This window comes from Hypanus sabinus, chromosome 28 (assembly GCF_030144855.1).
Source record: "Hypanus sabinus isolate sHypSab1 chromosome 28, sHypSab1.hap1, whole genome shotgun sequence".
Classification (NCBI taxonomy): Eukaryota; Metazoa; Chordata; class Chondrichthyes; order Myliobatiformes; family Dasyatidae; genus Hypanus; species Hypanus sabinus.
The window spans coordinates 5145654-5165582 of record NC_082733.1 but is presented as its reverse complement, the minus strand read 5'-3'; the positions used below and the strand labels follow the sequence as shown (position 1 = coordinate 5165582).

Genomic DNA, 19929 nt, shown 5'->3' with positions numbered 1-19929 from the left:
GTTGCAATTTTCAGCTACTTTAATATCTATTATTGAAAAATATGTGCATGATATTTACACATCACTTTCAAAGAGAAATTTTAAGTTTAAGTCCACTGAATTATTTGGTCAGATTGTAGATTGTGGGAAGTTCAATTCAGAACGATCATGCTTAGAATATTTGTGCCAGTTCTGGCGAATGAGATTGTAGGGACCTAGCAAAGTATTACAAGGAATGCCATTTAATGGCTATCTGGATCTTCTGACTGCAGAGCAAAAGCCATAGAGATTTGTGTTTTCTGTGTTGTGATAATATAACCACACTGACTTGCTAGAAGTATATGAAAGTAATTCCAGCAGAACACTTAAAAGTTAAGCATGACAATTGGAAAAGACCAATGATAGACAGTTTAAAGGCAATGGTGAGTGTGAAAGTAATCTGTACACAGTTCTTCAAGGAGATTCAACTGCTTGTGAATGTACAAAAAAGATGGTCATTGGGATGTAACAAGGAGAATGGGAAGGTATCCACTTTAGTAAGAAGAATAGAAAACCAAAATCTTATATGTGTATTGCAGTTGAAGAACTATTTATTTATTTATTTTATTCATTGAGCTACAACACGGAGTAGGTCTTCTAGCCTTCGAGCTACGCTGCCCAGTAAGCTCCCAATTTAGTGCTAGACTAATCACAGGACAATGTACAATGACCAATTAACCTACCAACTGGTACAGCTTTGGGCTGTGGGTGGAAACCGGAGCACCCGGAGGAAACCCATGCAGTCATGGGCAGAAAGCACAAACTCCTTACAGGCAGCAGTGGGAGCACGGGGGTCCATCGTGTAAATAGCAGAAGTGGTGGAATGTTTCCTTTTCTACAATGTGGAGGGAGAACTGGAGGAAATTTTGGTGTGATTACATTTGGGAGGTTGTGGTCTATGTTTTAGGAAGAAAACTCAAGAAACAATGCAATGAAAGTTGCTTGGATGCAGGGAGAAAGATAGTACAGGATTTTGTAAGAATGAAGTCTGATTGCAATGAAGCAATTAAGATTATGAGGGCTCTTGGTAAGACAAACGCAGCGAGAATTTTGTTGACTATCACAGAAACATGAAAACATAGAAAACCTGCAGCACAATACAAGCCCTTCGGCCCACAAAGCTGTGCTGAACATGTCCCTACCTTAGAACAACCTAGGCTTTACCCATAGCCCTCTATTTTTCTAAGCTACATGTGGCCATCCAGGAGCCTCTTAAAAGACCCTATCGTTTCTGCCTCCACCACCGTTGCCAGCAGCCCATTCCATGCACTCACTACTCTCTGCTTAAAAAAAACTTACCCCTGACATCTCCTCTGTACCTACTTCCAAGCACCTTAAAACTATGCCCTCTTGTGCTAGCCATTTCAGCCCTGGGGAAAATCCTCTGACCGTCCACATGATCAATGCCTCTCATCATCTTGTAGACCTCTATCAGGTCACCTCTCATCCTCCGTTGCTCTAAGGAGAAAAGGCCAAGTTCACTCAACCTATTCTCATAAGGCATGCTCCCCAATCCAGGCAACATCCTTGTAAATCTCCTCTGCACCCTTTCTATGATTTCCACATCCTTGCTGTAGTGAGATGACCAGAACTGAGTAGAGTACTCCAAATAGTGTCTGACCAGAGTCCTGTATAGCTGTAACATTACCTCTTGGCTCTTAAGCTCAATCCACACTGCCAAGAGTCTTACCATTAATACTATATTTTGCCATCATATTTGACCTACCAAAATGGACCACCTCACACTTATCTGGGTTGAACTCCATCTGCCACTTCTCAGCCCAGTTTTGCATCCTATCAATGTTCCGTTGTAACCTTGGACAGCCCTCCACACTATCCACAACACCCCCAACCTTTGTGTCATCAACAAATTTACTAACCCATCCCTCCACTTCCTCATTCAGGTCATTTATAAAAATCACAAAGAGTAAGGGTCCCAGAGCAGATCCCTGAGGCATACCACTGGTCATCGGCCTCCATGCAGAATATGACCCATCTACAGCCACTCTTTAACAAACACAAAGTGCACTGCAGATGCTGTGGTCAAATCACGATATACAAAAAAGCTGGATGAACTCAGCAGGTCGGGCAGCATCCGTTGACTGCTTCTTTCAATGGATGCTGCTGACCTGCTGAGTTCATTCAGCTTTTTTGTACGTTTTGATACAACCACTCTTTGCCTTCTGTGGCCAAAAGCAAAGTCCCCTTGGATCCCATGCCTCCTTACTTTCTCAATAAGCCTTGCATGGTGTACCTTATCAAATGCCTTGCTAAAATCCATATACACTACATCTACTGCTCTACCTTCATCAATGTGTTTAGTCACATCCTCAAAAAATTCAATCAGGCTCGTTAGGCACGACCTGCCTTTGACAAAGCCATGCTGACAATTCCTAATCATATTATGCTTCTCCAAATTTTCATAAATCCTGTCTCTCAGGATCTTCTCCATCAACTTACCAACCACTGAAGTAAGACTCACTGGTCTATAATTTCCTGGGCTATCCCTACTCTGTTTCTTGAATAAAGGAATAACATCTGCAACCCTTCAGTCCTCCGGAACCTCTCTCATCCTCATTGATGATGCAAAGATCACCGTCAGAGGCTCAGCAATCTCCTCCCTGGAGTACCTCCCGTTCGGTTCCAGTGACCTATCCAACTTGAAGCTTTCCAAAATCTTCAGCACATCCTCTTTCTTAATATCTACATTCTCAAGCTTTTCAGTGCACTTCTAGTCTTCCCTACAATTGCCAAGATCCATTTCTGTAGTGAATACTGAAGCAAAGTACTCATTAAGTACCTCTGATATTTCCTCCGGTTCCATACACTTCCACTGTCACCCTTGATTGGTCCTATGCTCTCACATTTTATCCTCTTACTCTTCACATATTGTAGAATGCCTTGGGGTTTTCCATAATCCTGTCCACCAGGGGCTTTTCATAGCCCCTTCTGGCTCTCCTAATTTCATTCTTAAGCTTCTTCCTGCTAGCCTTATAATCTTCTAGATTCAAGTCATTACCTTGTTTTTTTAACCTTTCATAAGCTAGTTAGCTCATAGAACAATTAAGTCAGTGAGAAGAAACCTTTATGGAGTATGCACCATGAAGTATGACTTTGACACATTGGTGAAGAGAAACTTCAGTTTAGTTGCTGCTTTCAGTAAAAGTGACTTCACTAAATAACTCACTAATAACTAAACTAATAACTCACTAATAACTAAATAAGCAGCAAGTTTGGGATGTTGCTATTTGAGGAGTGAAATAATGGGCAGGTTTGTCTAAGTAGAACAGTGATGCTGACTGCTAATGGATGTTGGATACACTGTCAAGCTCCAAAGATGTCAGGGGATTTTGACATGATAAGAAATGCTTCCTAGAGAAAAGGTTGTTGCTAGGTCCCAGGGAGGGTATTTGACAGAGAAATGTAGTGATGTATGCAAAGTGGAAAGTATTTTTGGAGGCATGACTGACTACCTTTTTGAAGAATGGTTTCAGCTAACAAAGAGGTTATTTAGCTTTTAGAATTCTTAACAACTCAAGTTTTATATGACTTAGTTAGTCCACACCTCTGTCCTGTCAGATATTTATCTAACTCACTTGTCTGGTCCCATGATCCACCTTCCTTTCCTGTCAGATTCCATCATTTATAGCTCATTGCCTCCATCCATCACCTATCACTATTTCCACCTGACTTCTGCCAGACAATCCCTCCTCACCTGAATCCACCTATTACTTAAAATGTCTTGCTCCACTCTGCTCTCTCGTATCATTATATTGGCGATCTCTCATCTGTTCTTTCAGTCCATTTGAAGGGTTTTGACCTGAGCAGTTGACTGGTCAAATTTCCTCCACCAATGCAACCTGAACCACTAAGTTCCTCCAGCAGCTCATTTTTGCTTCAGGTTTCACGATCTGCAGTTGGTGTCTTCCTTTTAATGATGCATGGATTGGATCCCCTCAGGGAATATGCACAGCGGAAATGTGGACACTGGCTGATTTTCTCAATCTACCTGCATATCGAAGTCCCCCATGATTATCACAGCATTGCCCTTTGACATGCCTTTTCTATCTCCTGTTGTAATTTGTAGTCCACATCTTGCCTACTGTTTAGAGGCCTGCATTAACTCCCAACAGGGTTTTTTTGCAGCTTTGCAATTTCTTAACTCCACCCAAAATGATTCTACATCTTCTGATCCTATGTCATTTCTTTCTAAGGACATGATTTCATTTTTTACCAACTGAGCCACACCAACCCCTCTGCCTATCTGCCCATCCCTACCCCCAGTCTCACTAAACACTGCACCTATTTGTAAACCAACCGCCCTATCCTCAGCCCTATCACAGTGGTTCCCATCCCCTGTCAAATTAGATTAAACACTCCCCAACAGCTCTATCAAACCTGCCTGCAAGGATATTGGTTCCCTTCAGGTTCAGCTGAAACCTGTGCTTTTTGTGCAGGTCATACGTTTTGCAGAAGAGATCCCGAAATCTGAAACCCTGCATCCTGCACCATTTCTTCAGCCACACATCCATCTGCCAAATCATCCTAATCTTGTCCTCTTTGACATGTGGCACAGGCAGCAATCCAGAGATTACTACCCTGTAGATCCTGCTTTTCAGCTTCCTGCCTAACTCCTTCACGATCTTCTCCCTTTTCCTACCTATATCATCGGTACCAATATGTACCATGCTTCTGGCTGTTCACCCTCCCCCCTCTAAAATGTATTGACCCAATTCAAGACATCCCTGACCCTGGCACCTGGGAGACAACATGCCGTCTGAATTTCTCATTCACATCCACAGAATCTTCTTTCTGCTGCCCTATCACCTTTGCACTCCTCCCCCCTTCCCTTCTGAGCCATAGAGCCAGGCTCAGTGCCAGAGACCTGGGCACTGTGGCTTCCTCCTGGTAGGTTATCCACCCAACAGTATCCAAAGCAGTATGCCACAGTAATGCTCTGCACATGCAGCCTATTCCCTTTCCCTCTCACCCAGATACTTGCCTCCTACAACTTAGAGGTGACTAAGTCCCTGCAGCTCCTGTCTTTCATCTCCTCAGTTTCCTGTATGAGCTAATGATCACCAAGCTGCAGCTCCAGTTCCTTAATATGGTCTCTTAAAGAGCTTCAGCTTGATGCACTTCATGCCAATATAGTTTTGAGGGAGACTGGAGGTCTCCCAAAGTTCCCACATCTTACGCAAAGAACATACCACTACCTCCGGACACATTTTCAGCATACTAACTCTGTACTAACAGGAAAGTAAAATTACTAGAAACTAATTTAGAACCTCCGCCTGTGCTTGCTCAAGCCTATTCTCACCTACGCATGTTGAGCCAATGCTGGACCACTCTAACCAGGGTTACACATTTCTCTCACAATGGCCACTCTTCTTACATCTCACTTCATATGCCTGGAATCAGAAGAAGTGGACCATGAAATACAGGAGCAGAATGATGTCATTGAGTCTGCTCAGCCATTTGTTCATGGTTGATTTATTTCCTCTCTCAACCCCATTCTTCTGCCTTCTCCTCTAATCTTTGACACCCTTACCTACTAATAATCTTATCAACTTCTGCTTTAAATATATATAATGACTTAGTCTCCACAGATGCCTGTCGCAGTGAATTTCACAAATTTACCACCCTCTGGCTAAAGAAATTCCACCTCAGCTCTGTTCTAAATCGATGTTTTGTATTTTGAGGCTGTGCCCTCTGGTCTCAGATTCTCCCACTATTGGAAACATCCTTTCCACGTTCACTCTATCTAGGCCTTCACTATTTGATAGGTTTCAATGAGATCCCCCTTTATTCTTCTAAACTCCAGTGAGTACAAGCCTAGAGCCCTCAAACACTCATAAGTTGAGCACCACTAGTCACTGACAGTCAACCAGAAGTGACCTCCTTTTTTCCCACACTTTGCCTCCTACCAGTCAGCCAATCTTTTGTCTGTGCTAGTTTCTATCCTGCAATCTTGTTATGTTTAGCTGCATCGTGAGTGGCACTTTATTATAAGCCTTCAGAAAATCCAAGTAACAATCTCCACTGCCTGTCCTTTGTCTATAATACCTGTTGTTTCCTCAAAGAATTCCAACAGATTTGTCAGGCAAGATATCCCCTTAAGGAAACCATGCTGATTTCAACCTATTTTATCAATGTATCACAAAACCTCATCCTTAATAATGGACTCCAACATCTTCACAACCACTGAAGTCAGGCTAACTGGCCTATAATTTCCTTTCTTCTGCCTCCCTCCCTTCATAAAGTGTTAAGTATCATTTGTGATTTTCCATTCCTCTGGAATCTACTGCTTCTTGAAAGTTCACTAATATCTCTTTCAGATCCCTGCTGTGTAGTCCATCTGGTCCAAGTGAATTTTCTACCTTCAGCCCTTTCAGATTTCCAAGTACTTTCTCCTTAGTAATAGTGACTGAACTAACTTCTGTCCCCTGATACTCTTGAATTTCTGGCATACTGCTGGTGTCTTCCACAATGAAGGTTCCACAAAATGCTTATGGAGTTTGTCTTTCGTTTCTTTGTCTCCCATTCCTACCTCTCCAGTGCCATTTTCCAGTGGTCAGATAGACACTCTTGCCTCTCTTTATCTATCTGGAAAAAATTTTGGTGCCTTCTTTTGTATTATTGGCTAACTTACCTTCATATTTCATCTTTCCCTCCTCATTGCTTTTTTAGTTTACTTCTATGGTTTTTAAAAGCTTCCCAATTCTCTAGTCCCCACCAACATTTGCTATATTGTGTGCCCTCTCTTTTGCTTTTTCAATGCTTCTTCTTCATTGGGATGAACCAATACTGCACCCTTCAAATTGCTCCCAGAAACTAAAACTTAATCAGTGCATTGACAATACCCAAAATATATTTTATCCTATGGAACATTATTCTTAAGAAAAGAAATGTTTCAGTTCACTCCCCAAGTGTTCCAATCTCCCTCCAAAAATATATATTTCAAATGCTTAATTTGAGTATAAACAAATCACAATTTCCCAAAATGCCAATTTCTTTGGGGATCTCATATCTGGAGTAGAGACATTAATATTTCCATTATGTTAACCTGGATTCCACGTGGCTAGTGTGGAATCTGGGTTTCTCTCTCTCCAATACCCATTCCAAAGCAAAGAAATAAGAATACACAAACTTAAAACACAGATAAGACAAAACAGTAATCTATGCTTTCTCCCTTCTTTCTTCTGATACTTCACAAATAAACTGAAAAATACTTGGAACAAATATTTAATACGCAATAAATTTGTTCCACAGAAAAGAAGAGAAGGAAAGGCGGGTGGATGGGGGTCCCCACACAGGCACATTTACACAATTTCTTAGACTTCTTCTTAAGCTACGACATGCTGTAAATTTATTTTACATCAGGTAAGGAAATCTTCCTCTTAGATTAATTCAAGCACCCTTCCACTACAGACATAACAAACACATGGCAGACTTTGTGCTTGCTCATTATACAGTGCATGCATATACACTCTCACTCAAAATGATTCATGTGTGGCCACACCTCATGTAACATTCTTTTTAACTCAAACCATTCACAGTTTATATAGGGGGTGGAGAGTGAATGATCCCCTCCCTACAGGGTGGAGTGGAAGGCATCACCCACTTCCCAACCACTGCTGCTGTTGAAGATCTGCCAGTAGCTTTTGTGGAGTTTCCAGTGAGGGATATAGGGAACCCCGAATGGAATGTGAGGAATCCTCTGAAGGGCAGAAGGAGCCCTTATTGGGGAGGTCTTGGAGAATGACCCTTCTTCCTTAATGGCTTCCTTGTGTCTCTACCCCGGTAGTGTCCCCTTCATGTGGCGTAGAGGAGCAGGAACCCCATTTACCTACCCGCTCGGGACTCCGGCTGTGAACAATGCCAAAATCTTTTCCTTACGGGTCACACGTGGCCCTCCAACCACAGCCTGCTTGTCTAATTTGTGCATCTATTTATGGGAACCTTCCCCCATGTACTCTAATCCCTCCCAATAGTTTGATGGTGGTGTCCTTGGTACCCCCTGTCGCTAGTCCCAATAAGGGCAGCACCATTCCCTTTAAGCAGGGAACTGCTGCTTTAACCATGGTCAAAGTTAACCTCTGACTATCCGGTGGGTTGTGATAGATCCCTGTGATTAGAGTCCAATGGCAAAGGACTGGTCCCTTCCTCCCTTGAGCTCCATTCCTCACAAGGCTATTGTTCATACCTTCAACGATTCATCACCACTGAGCGAAATGGGCAGCGTCATCAGGGCATTGCTAATCGAACACCCTTTCCCCATGAACACCCACCTCCCAGCTGGATAAACTCACTCTAGCACCTCCTCCCTATATACCAGATCCTCAGCAACCACATGGGCAGAGGTTCCCCCTCTTCCTTAGCAGGGAACAGCCTGATGATGGTTGTTTCAGTGAGATACATTGCGTAATCCTCTCCAGGTCCCACTCCCTCATGTGGCTCCTCTCCCCCAGCCTCCTGTTCCACGGAGGCTGGAGGGCTTTGTCAGCTCTGGGACTGTATGACCACAGGTACTGGCATGGCTGCACAGGCGGAAAGCCACTCAGTTGGAGGGGGAAGCCCCCGGCCTTCTTCTTACCTCTCTTCCCCATCCTTACTATCTCACCAATTGTCTCCATCCCCCCATCAATGCTGGGGTCACCTCCGCTCAACGTCCGGGCTTGGGCCTTAACAGGTTCCGGTCGCCATTTATCCCTGTGGGCACCCTCTAACTTCTGCAGCTTTACTAGCCAACAGGCCATCTCTGTACTCCTCTAACTTCTGCAGCTTAACTAGCCAACAGGCCATCTCTGTACTCCTCTAACTTCTGCAGCTTTACTAGCCAACAGGCCATCTCTGTACTCCTCTAACTTCTGCAGCTTAACTAGCCAACAGGCCATCTCTGTACTCCTCTAACTTCTGCACCTTAACTAGCCAACAGGCCATCTCTGTACTCCTCTAACTTCTGCAGCTTAACTAGCCAACAGGCCATCTCTGTACTCCTCTAACTTCTGCACCTTAACTAGCCAACAGGCCATCTCTGTACTCCTCTAACTTCTGCACCTTAACTAGCCAACAGGCCATCTCTGTACTCCTCTAACTCTCTAGCCTGAGTCTAAGCTGACTGGGCAGCCTCCCCCATGATCACACAATGCTGGTATCGCAGTTCCACTTGGATTCTCAATTTGTATATCTCTTCATTCTTCTGTGAGATTGTCTTGTACTTCTGCCTTGCTGTGGCTGCCAGGCAACCAGAAAGCATCCCCCTGGCTTCCCTTTGTCTCGGGAAACCCTACTTCATTAAGTATAGACTCAATATGCTGTCCCATGGGAGCCTAGCTTGTCTGACCAGTCTACTAGAATCCCATGGCCCGCCAGTAGATTGGTAAGACTCCCAAATCCTACACTGTTGTCGGTCCACCCCGAAACTCACCCTGAAACTTCTCACATAGGGGCTCCCCTTCTTATTTTTCCTTTTACACATGTTAATCTTCCATTCAATCACCGAACCTTGCTTGTAACACCAATTGTGTGAAGTCAGGTTCGGGGGTTCAGTGGGTGGGGATAGAAGACACTCACTACAAGTAAATTACCCATTTATTTATAGAACAAGACAAACACTAAACGTTAAGTAAACCATTCAGCTTGCACTCAGTTACAAACACTTACTGAAGTGTGTGCTCAGGCTCCCTCTTATTGTAGCACACTTCTGCTGTTTCCATGGCACCATCCCTGACCTGGTCCACAATAAAAGAGACCAGGTGTTTTCAGCGCACTATTTTTATACTCTACACGTATAAACAAGCTGGATGAACTCAACAGGTCGGGCAGCATCCGTTGACTCAATGGATGCTGCCCGACCTGCTGAGTTCATCCAGCTTGTTTGTACGTGTTGATTTGACCACAGTGTCTGCTGTGTACTTTGCGTTAAGATTTATACTCTACCTGTGCCACAATTTCATCTGCTGGTGCAAGCATCAAACAGCAGCCCGCGGGAGTCTGCAGTGTTCCTTAAACGGGCCAAGGGGGAGCACAGGGGAGCGGCTTTCTATGAATAGGTAAGATGGACACTTAGTACAGATGTGGAATGAAACATACCATAAAATGTGTCATTTGCGATAACAACCAACACATTTTGAAGATGTGCTGGGGTCCAGTCGAGGCAACATTAAAAATAAAAGCCCATAAGTTTTCCAACCCATTTTTGGTGCCAATATAACCGCGAAGTTTATTATGAGGAAGTCTGTATTTCAGAGAAGAGTACATGGAAGCTTGAAGAACAGATTTCCAATTAAAAGTTATGACTGTCAATTTGAGAAGAGTTTGTTAAGACTACCAATAGTCAAGTACAATCGCTGTTCCTTTCGTATTTAATTGCTTTTGGATGATCTTATGAGTCTGTTGTCATCTCCAACCTTTCTGAGAATGATGTCAAGAGCACATTATGTCTGATGTGGTTGAAGATATTTGTTTTCTTATTGGTGTTACTGTTGCTTTGCTTCAGATCAATTGGTTATTGAAAATGCCTTGTAATAATTTAATTTATTGAGGCCTTCTACTTTCTGAGGAATAGATGAAGTATTTTTAGCAATGTTCTCATGATATTGCATTAGTTTGGCATGAGGCAGAAATTGAGAAGGTTGTTGTTGTCACCTTCTGCTTCTTCATATCCCCTCTGGATTGAGATGACTGCTCAATGCTGTAAGTTTTGAGGTATCTGACCAGGCCAATGTCAGATCTTCAGACTTCCCACCCCCCCCCCCCCAACATATGGGACGGGGTGCCTGGTGAGCTGTGTTGGTGGTTATTGGGGGAGGTAGAGCACTCTTTTTGCTGTATATACTTTTTGAATAATAGAGAAAGCTCATGAATGCTGTTTTGGATAGCAAGGTTAAAACCCGAGAACCCATTGTGTTTATTTTATGCTGTTAAACTGTCAATGTTATTTTAAAAAAACTCCTGTACTTTTTAATGAGTGTATTTTTTATACTTGTACTTTTTGCTAGGTTCAGCCAAGGCAGCATCGGATTCTCTTTGAAGTGTTTGATGAAAACCGCTTGGTGAGTTCTTATAATCTGTATCGACCAAGAACAATCGCTCCACAGTAACATAAATGTTGCCATATGTAACGTAGATAAAGCCTGCTTTCATTTTCAATGTTGCCTTGAGTGGATCTCTTGTACGATAAGATGGATTCTTGATCTCTACCTTGTTATGATCTTGTACTTCATTGTTTACTGTGCTGCTCTGTTTTGGTGGTTTTTATACTTCATTCTGCATTGTTATTGTTTTACCTTATTCTAGCTCAATCACCGTGTAATGATTTCATCTGTATAAGTATTTTGCAAGACAAGCTTTTCACTGTATCTTGGTACATGTGAAAATAATACACCAATTCCAATGCAGTTCATGTCTGAAGAAAATCTTGTTTCACTTTTTGCATGAAATGTTTGGAAAAAGAAGCAATAAAAGATCTCTTTTTAGGCTTGAGTCAAATACGAAAGTTTGTTATGGTGTCTATTACTATGAGTATAAGCCATAATGGTAGTTTGCTTTAAAATGGAATGGAACATTGTCAGTCCTGCTTTGTCTCATAGTGGTAGGTTTGCTACAGAGAAGATGGTTTCTCCAGTTCTCTGTTGTTGCTGAGCATGAACTAAAAATGCTGGAAACACTCCTTAGCTCAGATCTAATGAAATATTAATTCCGTTTCTCTTCCAGAGATGTCCTCACTCTGCTAAGTGTTTCCAGCACTTTCTATTTTTATAGTTAAATTCCTTTGGTTAGTGATAAAGGCAATGCTAACCCATTTAAGTTTAAGTTTCAGTCAGTGTTCCTGTGCTGGTTACCTGTCCAGGTAGAAAGTGTTTCTGAAGATCTTCACCTAAGCTTACTGAGTGAGATGCCAATTGGAGGCTTGAACTCCAGTTTTTTTTTAAATAAATGAAATATTAGATCTATTTTCCCTTCCTCGGTTTGGAAGTACATCACAATTGAGACATTCTCGTCGATTATTCAACTATCAATGTTGAATTTTATGTGAGTTTTGTGCTTATCAGTGTCTATGAGCTTGTTAGAAATTGAAAATTGCCTGTTTCTAGGATTTCTGTTGCTTTCAAAAACAGTTGTTCGGCTGTCAGTTCTCAAAATGGTGGCAATAATCATAGGAGTGCTGTTCCATTTGAATCACTTTTAATTTTAGCAATTGATACTTAAATAAGGATATTAATGAATAATCATGTTGGCATTTTTAAAAAGGCATGTTTTGCCGCGGACAGTGCTACGTTAAGCAATACAGAAAAGCAGTTCATATTTTCTGTCAGTCTGATGATCAGACAATTGTGCTAGTCTGTCGTAGAAATTTGAGTCTGCTTGGCTGGCTAGAATTCCAGGAAAATAAACCTGAGATGATTCTGGATTTGTAGATCCTTTTCTAGGGAAGGTTTTGCTCTTTCCAAACATCTATATTTTTTGCAGCCAGAATATTTCTATTAAAAAATAGTATTTAAGCATGTATTCCCTCCTTCAAAGAAATAACCTCTGTCTGCAGCAGATGCTGTATTTAGTCAGGCTGGCAGTTTAGGTTGCCTTCTGACTGAGCACAAAATAAAAAGCTCATAGGACCACTTTAACTTTTATTTGCAATTCAGGCTGTTCTACTTCAGTGTAGTAGTAGAATATTTTTATAAAATGGCATTTGCTTAAAATGGTGCAGTTGTTACAGCTTGATTATAAGCAGCACATTTTCCTTTCTGTAGCCACTTTTATCCCAAAGGACATTCGGATAGTCATTATAGAATTACCAAACACTTTGTTTGTTTTTTGAAAAGCTTGACATTTTATTTCAACAACTTTGCTGAATAAACTATTATTTTTGTATAGCAACTTACAGGCTTTGGTATACTGTTAATAAGGTATTTAAGTTAAGAATGTGGAAACTGTCTAAATTTATATTCTAATTGCACACATTAAACCCAAGGTAACTTTCTCATTCAATATTTATTTTTTCTCATAAAACTTTGATCTTAGAATTGTGCTGTACCTTCCTATTGCAAACTATTTGTGGTCTTCGCCTGAAGTGTTCATATAAAGAATACGTGCCAAAGGAATAATTTCTGGGGTTACAATTGTTCTTATTTTTCATGATTATTACATGTAGGGTAGAGCATTTGAAAAATGCTTCTACATAAAAATAAATTACTTATTCAGTGCTTTCGAATCTCTGCAGCTGATCAGAAAGCTACAGGAAGAAAAGAATGTAGTTCTTTTGGCACAGCCATGAGTTTCAAATGTCAGGATGTGGCATTTCTGTGTGTGAAGAGAAAGGTTTTTCATAGTTAGCTGCACCGAACAGGCTTGAAAAGTACTCGCAGTCCACTATCAGCAGCATTTCACTCCAGAGGGATTCTAATAATAGTTCTGTTTTTGTTTTTTTTTCCTGACAAGATTTACTTAAAATCGTGTCTATTCTTGATGTGTCCTCCTTTAACAGAACTGAAAATGTGAGTCTAATATTATTATCTATCACGAGCCAATTCTTGCATTGAAGAACTGACAGAAGCAAACTGTGTTCAACTATTAATGCATAGCTATGGGGTCTCTCGCAGTTGTTAGTAGAGGTTTCCAGCGTATTTACCATATCCCTGCAGTTTAATATTGTGGTAGTGCTCAGAAACCCCTTCAGTACTGAAGTGTGCTGGATGTCGCTCTGAAATTTCCTGTAATGCAATACTATGGGGTAAAAATATGATGTTGGTTCAGTGCAAGGGAAACAGTAAAAGCTACAGTGTCTAGAGTGGTGCCACATTCTTGCCCTGCTTGGTGAGGATGAGATATAATATATGAGACAGACATGCAAGAAGATTGTTTATTTTGGGTCAGATTCAGTCATTCATGCAAGTTAATTGAAGCAAGGTTGGCTGGAATTCAAGCTCTGCAGCAGCTGGGCTCCTTGTGAAGGTTGCTGAGTTTTCAGCGCTGTGGAAGGGACTGTGCCTTATTCCTTGCACTTTGCAGACAGTCATGGATTTTCAGACTTCTTGGAGGTATTCCTACGATCAAGGATTTTGTTGTTTTATATTTCTAACTTCCTGGGCTTGCTAGTTATGGTTCAATAATGATTGGAATGCTGCTTGTCACATCAGCTATTTCTGCCTATCTACAGCTACTGATGGTGACTGTATCCCAAGTTGTGCTGCTTGCTATGTTCGCCTTCAGCTTTTCCTGCAAAATAGGAGATTTTAACCAGCTCGGATCCATTCCAAACTAGGACCACATTTGTTTTACGTTTTTTGTAAAAAATGGCCCGCCACTTGCGATTGCATTTTGCGACCAGGAGGAGCAACACAGACCCACTGTCTGAAGTTTCAGGGGAGAGCTTGGAGAGTAACATTTGTATGACGGTTGAGACTCTGTCAAGCAAGAATGTTAATCAATTGACTACGCCTGAGTCTGTAGTGATGCCAACAGTATCACAGAGTGAACGCATCCTGCAACGCAGCTCTTCATTGTTCATACCGCAGGTTAGTAACAATGATCAACTCCGCAAAAAGAGTTCCACTTTGCAGATATCACTACAGTCCAAACAGTCGAGTAGGCACTGTGAGTCTGGTAACAGGGGCAGCTATGAACGTGCTTTGTTTAGCACCAATATACCTTTTCACCAAGAACTCTTAGATCATACGGGGCTGCCTGCCAAATCATCAGCGAAGTTGAGGAAGTCGAAGGTGCCGCTGAGGCGCTGTTCATCACTGGTGATATTTCCGCAGAGTCCTTGCAACACTCCTCCAGCCACACTGACCAGCCCAGATCCTTTTACAGGTCGAAGTGGCAGTTCCACACTAGGTAGATTTCTTCCTTGCTCCCAGGAACCAGTTCAAAGTGAAGATCGGATTGTTTCAAAATCCAAAGAAACAAGTACCTGTTGTGTTGCAACAGCAGTTAATGGGCTGCGATTGTCGAATCCAACCTATTCTTCTAGTGAAGTTAGAGACATTAAACCACTTTACTGCAACGGGCACCAGTCTGGTAAAAGTCAAGCACTAGATTGTGGTAAAGAAGATTCTGAGTGCCAGGGTGAAATGAAGAAACTGCACAGACCTTTGAATCACGTTCTGCATTTGAATTGCCAAAAATCTCTTGTATTGGGAACAGAGACCAAGGAAGGACAAATATACCATGAATCATTTGTAAAGGAATTTAAGCAGAGCTCTTTAAATACTGGGTGTACACGATATCAAGATATCAAATTAGTAAGGAGCACGTCAGTATGTTTGCCTTCGTTTAAACACTCTGAGTGCCAAATAAATGATAATGGAGTTATCGAGAGGGAAAATGTACATGGTCAAAGCAGACGCCCCATCTTTCAAAGAAGCCACTCACTTGAGGTTCCCTGCCAGATGGTCTCTAGTAATCACTTGAGACTGAGACATTACTGTTCAAGAGTTGCGAACCCTCAACTACAAATTCATGTAGCCCCAAGATCGGAACACAAAATCTTTGTTTCAGAGGAGAAAATAACTGGAAGCTACAGAAAAGAACCCAATGCAAATGTTTGGGGACAAGAGTATAAGGTAAGCTAATTAAATAAGTTGGTCAAAGAAATTATAATGTCAGGCTTACTAAAGTGCAGGTTATGCTAGAGTATGTAAATGTGCCTCAAAGACAAATTTTAAATTAGAAGAAAAGTATTTTCTTACTATTCATATCATAATGTGGGTGGTGTTAATTTGTATTGTTTTAAGCTGTTTGTGGAGAGTGGCAAATGTAGGTGATTCTGATATTAAAATCATCAAACTCTTTAGTTCAATAATAGTAACATTTATCATAATGATGATAGACTCAGGTCTTGTATTGATTTGTTGTAATGGTGTCAGTATTCTGGTTATATTTGTTGATGTAGACTGTACGGATGTTAAAAGAATTGTCAAGGCACATTGTTCATTGTGTAGATATTCTCATTTAAAATAGTCTTTAGGCCAATTGTTACACAGATAATTAATCAATTATTTGAGTTCTTGAGGAAAGTTTTTAATGGATCTCCCTGTTAGGAAATTAATTTAAATTAAATGTGTGAAGTGAACTGTAAGTTAATGTTCTGCACTGTTAATTATCCACAAAATAAATTGCTACTAAATGTCTACAATCAGTCAGAATTCTGCTTTCTGCCGATAAGCTTCATCCTAGAAGAAGAAGTTGTTATTTATCCAGAAAAGCACAAGCAAATTAAAAATACTCTGGCTTTGGCACTTGCAGAACAGCATACATGAAAGCCCTTTGACAGAACAGCTTATCATGAACTAGCAACTAATGCTGCTGTCTTAATCCAGCATTGTAAACATCTCATTATGCTTGACGAAGAACATCATGTTGCAGTCTTTGAAATTGCACCATTGATGTTCTCTGAACAATCTGCTCTTTCACAAATTTTAAATACCTTTTTTGCTTTGAGTAAGTAAGTGTGCAATTCAAGTTTTAGGTAGTAAAGATGTGTCTTGCAAGTTAAATTTGGATATGAAAATCCACTTCCTATTATTTAAAATATTTCTACTTGTAGTTTAGTTAATCTTAGTACCATATATTAATGATTTCCCATTGAGCAACTTGGTTCCCTCCTCCTAACATACAATCTTTAATTAGCTACGGACTTGTGCCTATTTGGATAAACAGACCTTTATTTCTAGAATGTATCTCTTTTAAAACCCAGAATATATTTCACCTTTTCTATTTCACTTATTAAGTTCAGCATAAATTTATCCTCTTGAATCAAATCTGTATGTGTTGCCTTTGCATTGAAGAGATTATTAGGGGTTCTAAAATAAATAGACAGTTAGGTTATCCCTTTGTTTTATAAACTGAATCAATATTAGATTTGCTAAATATAGTCGAGCATAGACCTGATTTAAAAATATTGCTGCCAGAATATTTCTCAGACTCCAGATAGTCTGGCCTAGCACACTTATATGGAAGGTCTGAGTTCAAATATAACAACTTGATATTGGAGTAGCGGTGGTCACTGTCAGCCATCTGTACAGAGCAGCCATGAAATTGGATCAGCACCATGGTAGAGTTCTGTTGTGCTTACAGACGTAAAATGTCCACACACTGCTCTATCACTTGGGCAATAGATTTCAGCAACAAACTATCAGATGACCTGCTGTCTATAATTAACAGCTTGTTAAAGGCTATTTTTCAAATCTAGGCAGAAAGGTTTGACTACTGTTCTGTGACAGGTTATTACATTGAGACACTCTTAATTATTATGGATATCCAAAAGCACTTCTAAAACAGTAACAAAAATGATAAAATTCTGAAGAGATTTGCAGCACGGTTAATTTTTTTAATTTCAGAGATAAAACTTTTTGAAGGTTGACAGTGTAACTTTAACCCTTCAAACTCTGCTGATAAGTCTATATTGTCATCAATATGCAGGAAAGCCTCCATGACAAGTGGCCTTCAAGATATTCACACCCAAGGCAAAAAAAATGGTTCCTTTGTCATCTTCTGCTACCATGGTCTTGGATCTTATCCTGGATCTTTGGGAAATTTATCCAGTATCAGCAAAATATTTTCACTTTTGTTAAAATTTGAGTGTTTACTTTACCTAAGATGTTGATCACAGGAATTTCCTTTTGTTTGAAGGTCCATGTAATGAAGGTGCAGTTGTCATGTTGCATTGTGCAAACTATGTTCAGTAGCTTTCTGCAATTTCTCCGTTAGGTGTTTCCTCTCTTCATTGGCTGTTGGCCGACGTTAGATTTCTGTTTATAAAATATGTCAGCAACTGATCTACAATACTCTTGTGTAGGCCTTGTATAAATAGGCCAGATGAAAAGTTGGTGTGAAGGGTGACAGAGATGAGAAAGGGCAATACCTGGCATTGTCTTTGGGTTATTATTACTACAGAACCCCAGAGTTCTGGCATTCCATCTCAAAGGAGGAGCAAAGAATAGATTGCAGAGCATCCTTTTGAGTCTCTGTGTTATGGGGCACCTAAGTTTGCAGCCCATCATGTACATTACAGATTGCTTCAGTTGTATTCAACCTGTCAGAAATAGTGTGATAAGATGGCTGTTTGTTCAGATTTTTTCCAGTGTGAATTATTTTTTTTAAACCTTTTGGATCTCAATGAGCTTCACTTTGACATGGTAAGCCTCGCACTTTAAATGTGTGTGCACCTTCTGGTGCTTCAGTCCTTTGGCGATGAGTGTTACTTATTACACTCTTATTACTTTGTCTGCAGGTAGGATGGAGGATTTTACTAGATTAAATTTAAGGTCCTGGTAATAGAGTTAATAAATGGCTTTAACAAAAAATGGTGTACTTTAGTGCAGAATATAAATTGTATGTACCGTGTTTGTAATCTCCAATAGCAACAGTTTTTCTGCACTTTCAGCACCAGTACATGAGGTAATGTTGTTCCAGTTTTTGCTCAGGGTATGATTTTCCTTCTGTAGTTTTCACTGTAAGCAACATTAATGAACAACTAAAAGCATCATGTAAATTATTATTTTGTAGCTTGGGGAAAATACACACGCAGGACAACAAATACTTTTTTGGGTCTTTAATTCTTTTATCTGTTTTAGATATTTTAATGCAGAAAGAGGGTATCAAAACTGACAAAATGAATTTTTAAAAAATACAGTTCCTGCTGTTACAATCTTAGCCTAATTTTGGTCCATACCCTTGTCACCTTTGCAGTATGAAAGTAAGTAAAACAAAAACCAATACAGTAGCAGCAATTCTAAAAAAATACAAACAACATCTGTTTAAAATTTTCTTTCTTAAAAAGTTAAGCTATTGCTCATTACAGAAGATCTAGTTAGTATCTAAAGAGCATCAATTAGCACCTTGGTCTTCTAAACTGATATTTAGCAAATCAAACCCCAAGTGAGCAATGAAATGATTAGAGAGATCTGGGAATATTAGAAACATTTCAGGCTCTGCTAAAAGCAAAACAGATTTGTGGACAAAATAACTTTTTTCTTTTTGATAATGATGTGTGAATCATTTATTTCCAGTGGATAAGGAATGCTTTTGAATGCTGCCTTCTTCACTGCTGTTTTGAGTATAATCAGATTTAATAATTAAAAGGTAACCACTGTTGAATGAAGAAAAGCTGCAGTCCTTGATTACTTATCAACAACTTGAACAAAGTTACAAGAACATCAAAGACACAAGCATTGTTTGCTCCTTTGGCCCCTTGCAGTTGCTGCACATTCAATAAGATCATGGCTGATTATTTCCTCAGCAGCATTTGCCAGCATCAACACACATCCTTTGATTCTCTTGGTATCCAAAAATCTACTGATCCTTGTGCTGAAAGCACTCAATGACTAAGCCCTCTTGGGAAAGGGGGAAGGAGGAGAATTACAAAGATTTACCACACTGGTGAAGAAATCTCTTCATTTCCACCCTAACTGGGTAACCCATAGTATGAAATGATAACTCCGGGCAGGTGAAAACAACTCCCCTGAGAAGCACCACAAAAATTGTTGTTTTTTTAGGTTACTTTTCACCCTTCTGCATAGGCTTATTCTGCTTAATCTCTCCAACGTTGCCCCAGATATCGATTTGTAGAACATTTGTGGCAGTGTGACTGCATTCATGTCCCTTCTTTGGTAGAGAGCCCAGGTCAGTCCAGACTTAGTGTAGGTCTGATTTCCCCAATGCTCTGTATAATTGTAGTATGACAAATGTCCTCAAACTTTCTTGCAAAAGAAGCTGTTGGATTATTTACCATCCTAATGCCTTGCTATACCAACTCTCAGTGACTCATATTCAGGGATATCCAGCTGCTTCTCAGCACCAGTATTTGTCAATCGTTTGTTTAAAAACAAATGGTGATTAAGTGCTTTGAGAGGCAGTTTATGGCTAGAACTAACTGCTGTCTCAGCAAGGACCTGGACCCACTCA

The 19929-nt window shown here is 40.4% G+C and overlaps 1 protein-coding gene across 2 annotated transcripts in view; it reads left to right on the top strand.

Moving 5' to 3' along the window:
* nedd4a (NEDD4 E3 ubiquitin protein ligase a) overlaps positions 1 to 19929 on the top strand; it is a 247880-nt gene that overhangs the window by 84983 nt on the left and 142968 nt on the right. For both annotated transcript variants that reach the window (XM_059952531.1, XM_059952530.1), the window contains exon 5: positions 11022 to 11075. In XM_059952531.1, coding sequence (XP_059808514.1) covers positions 11022 to 11075 — 54 coding nt within the window. The remainder of the gene's footprint in view (positions 1 to 11021; positions 11076 to 19929) is intronic.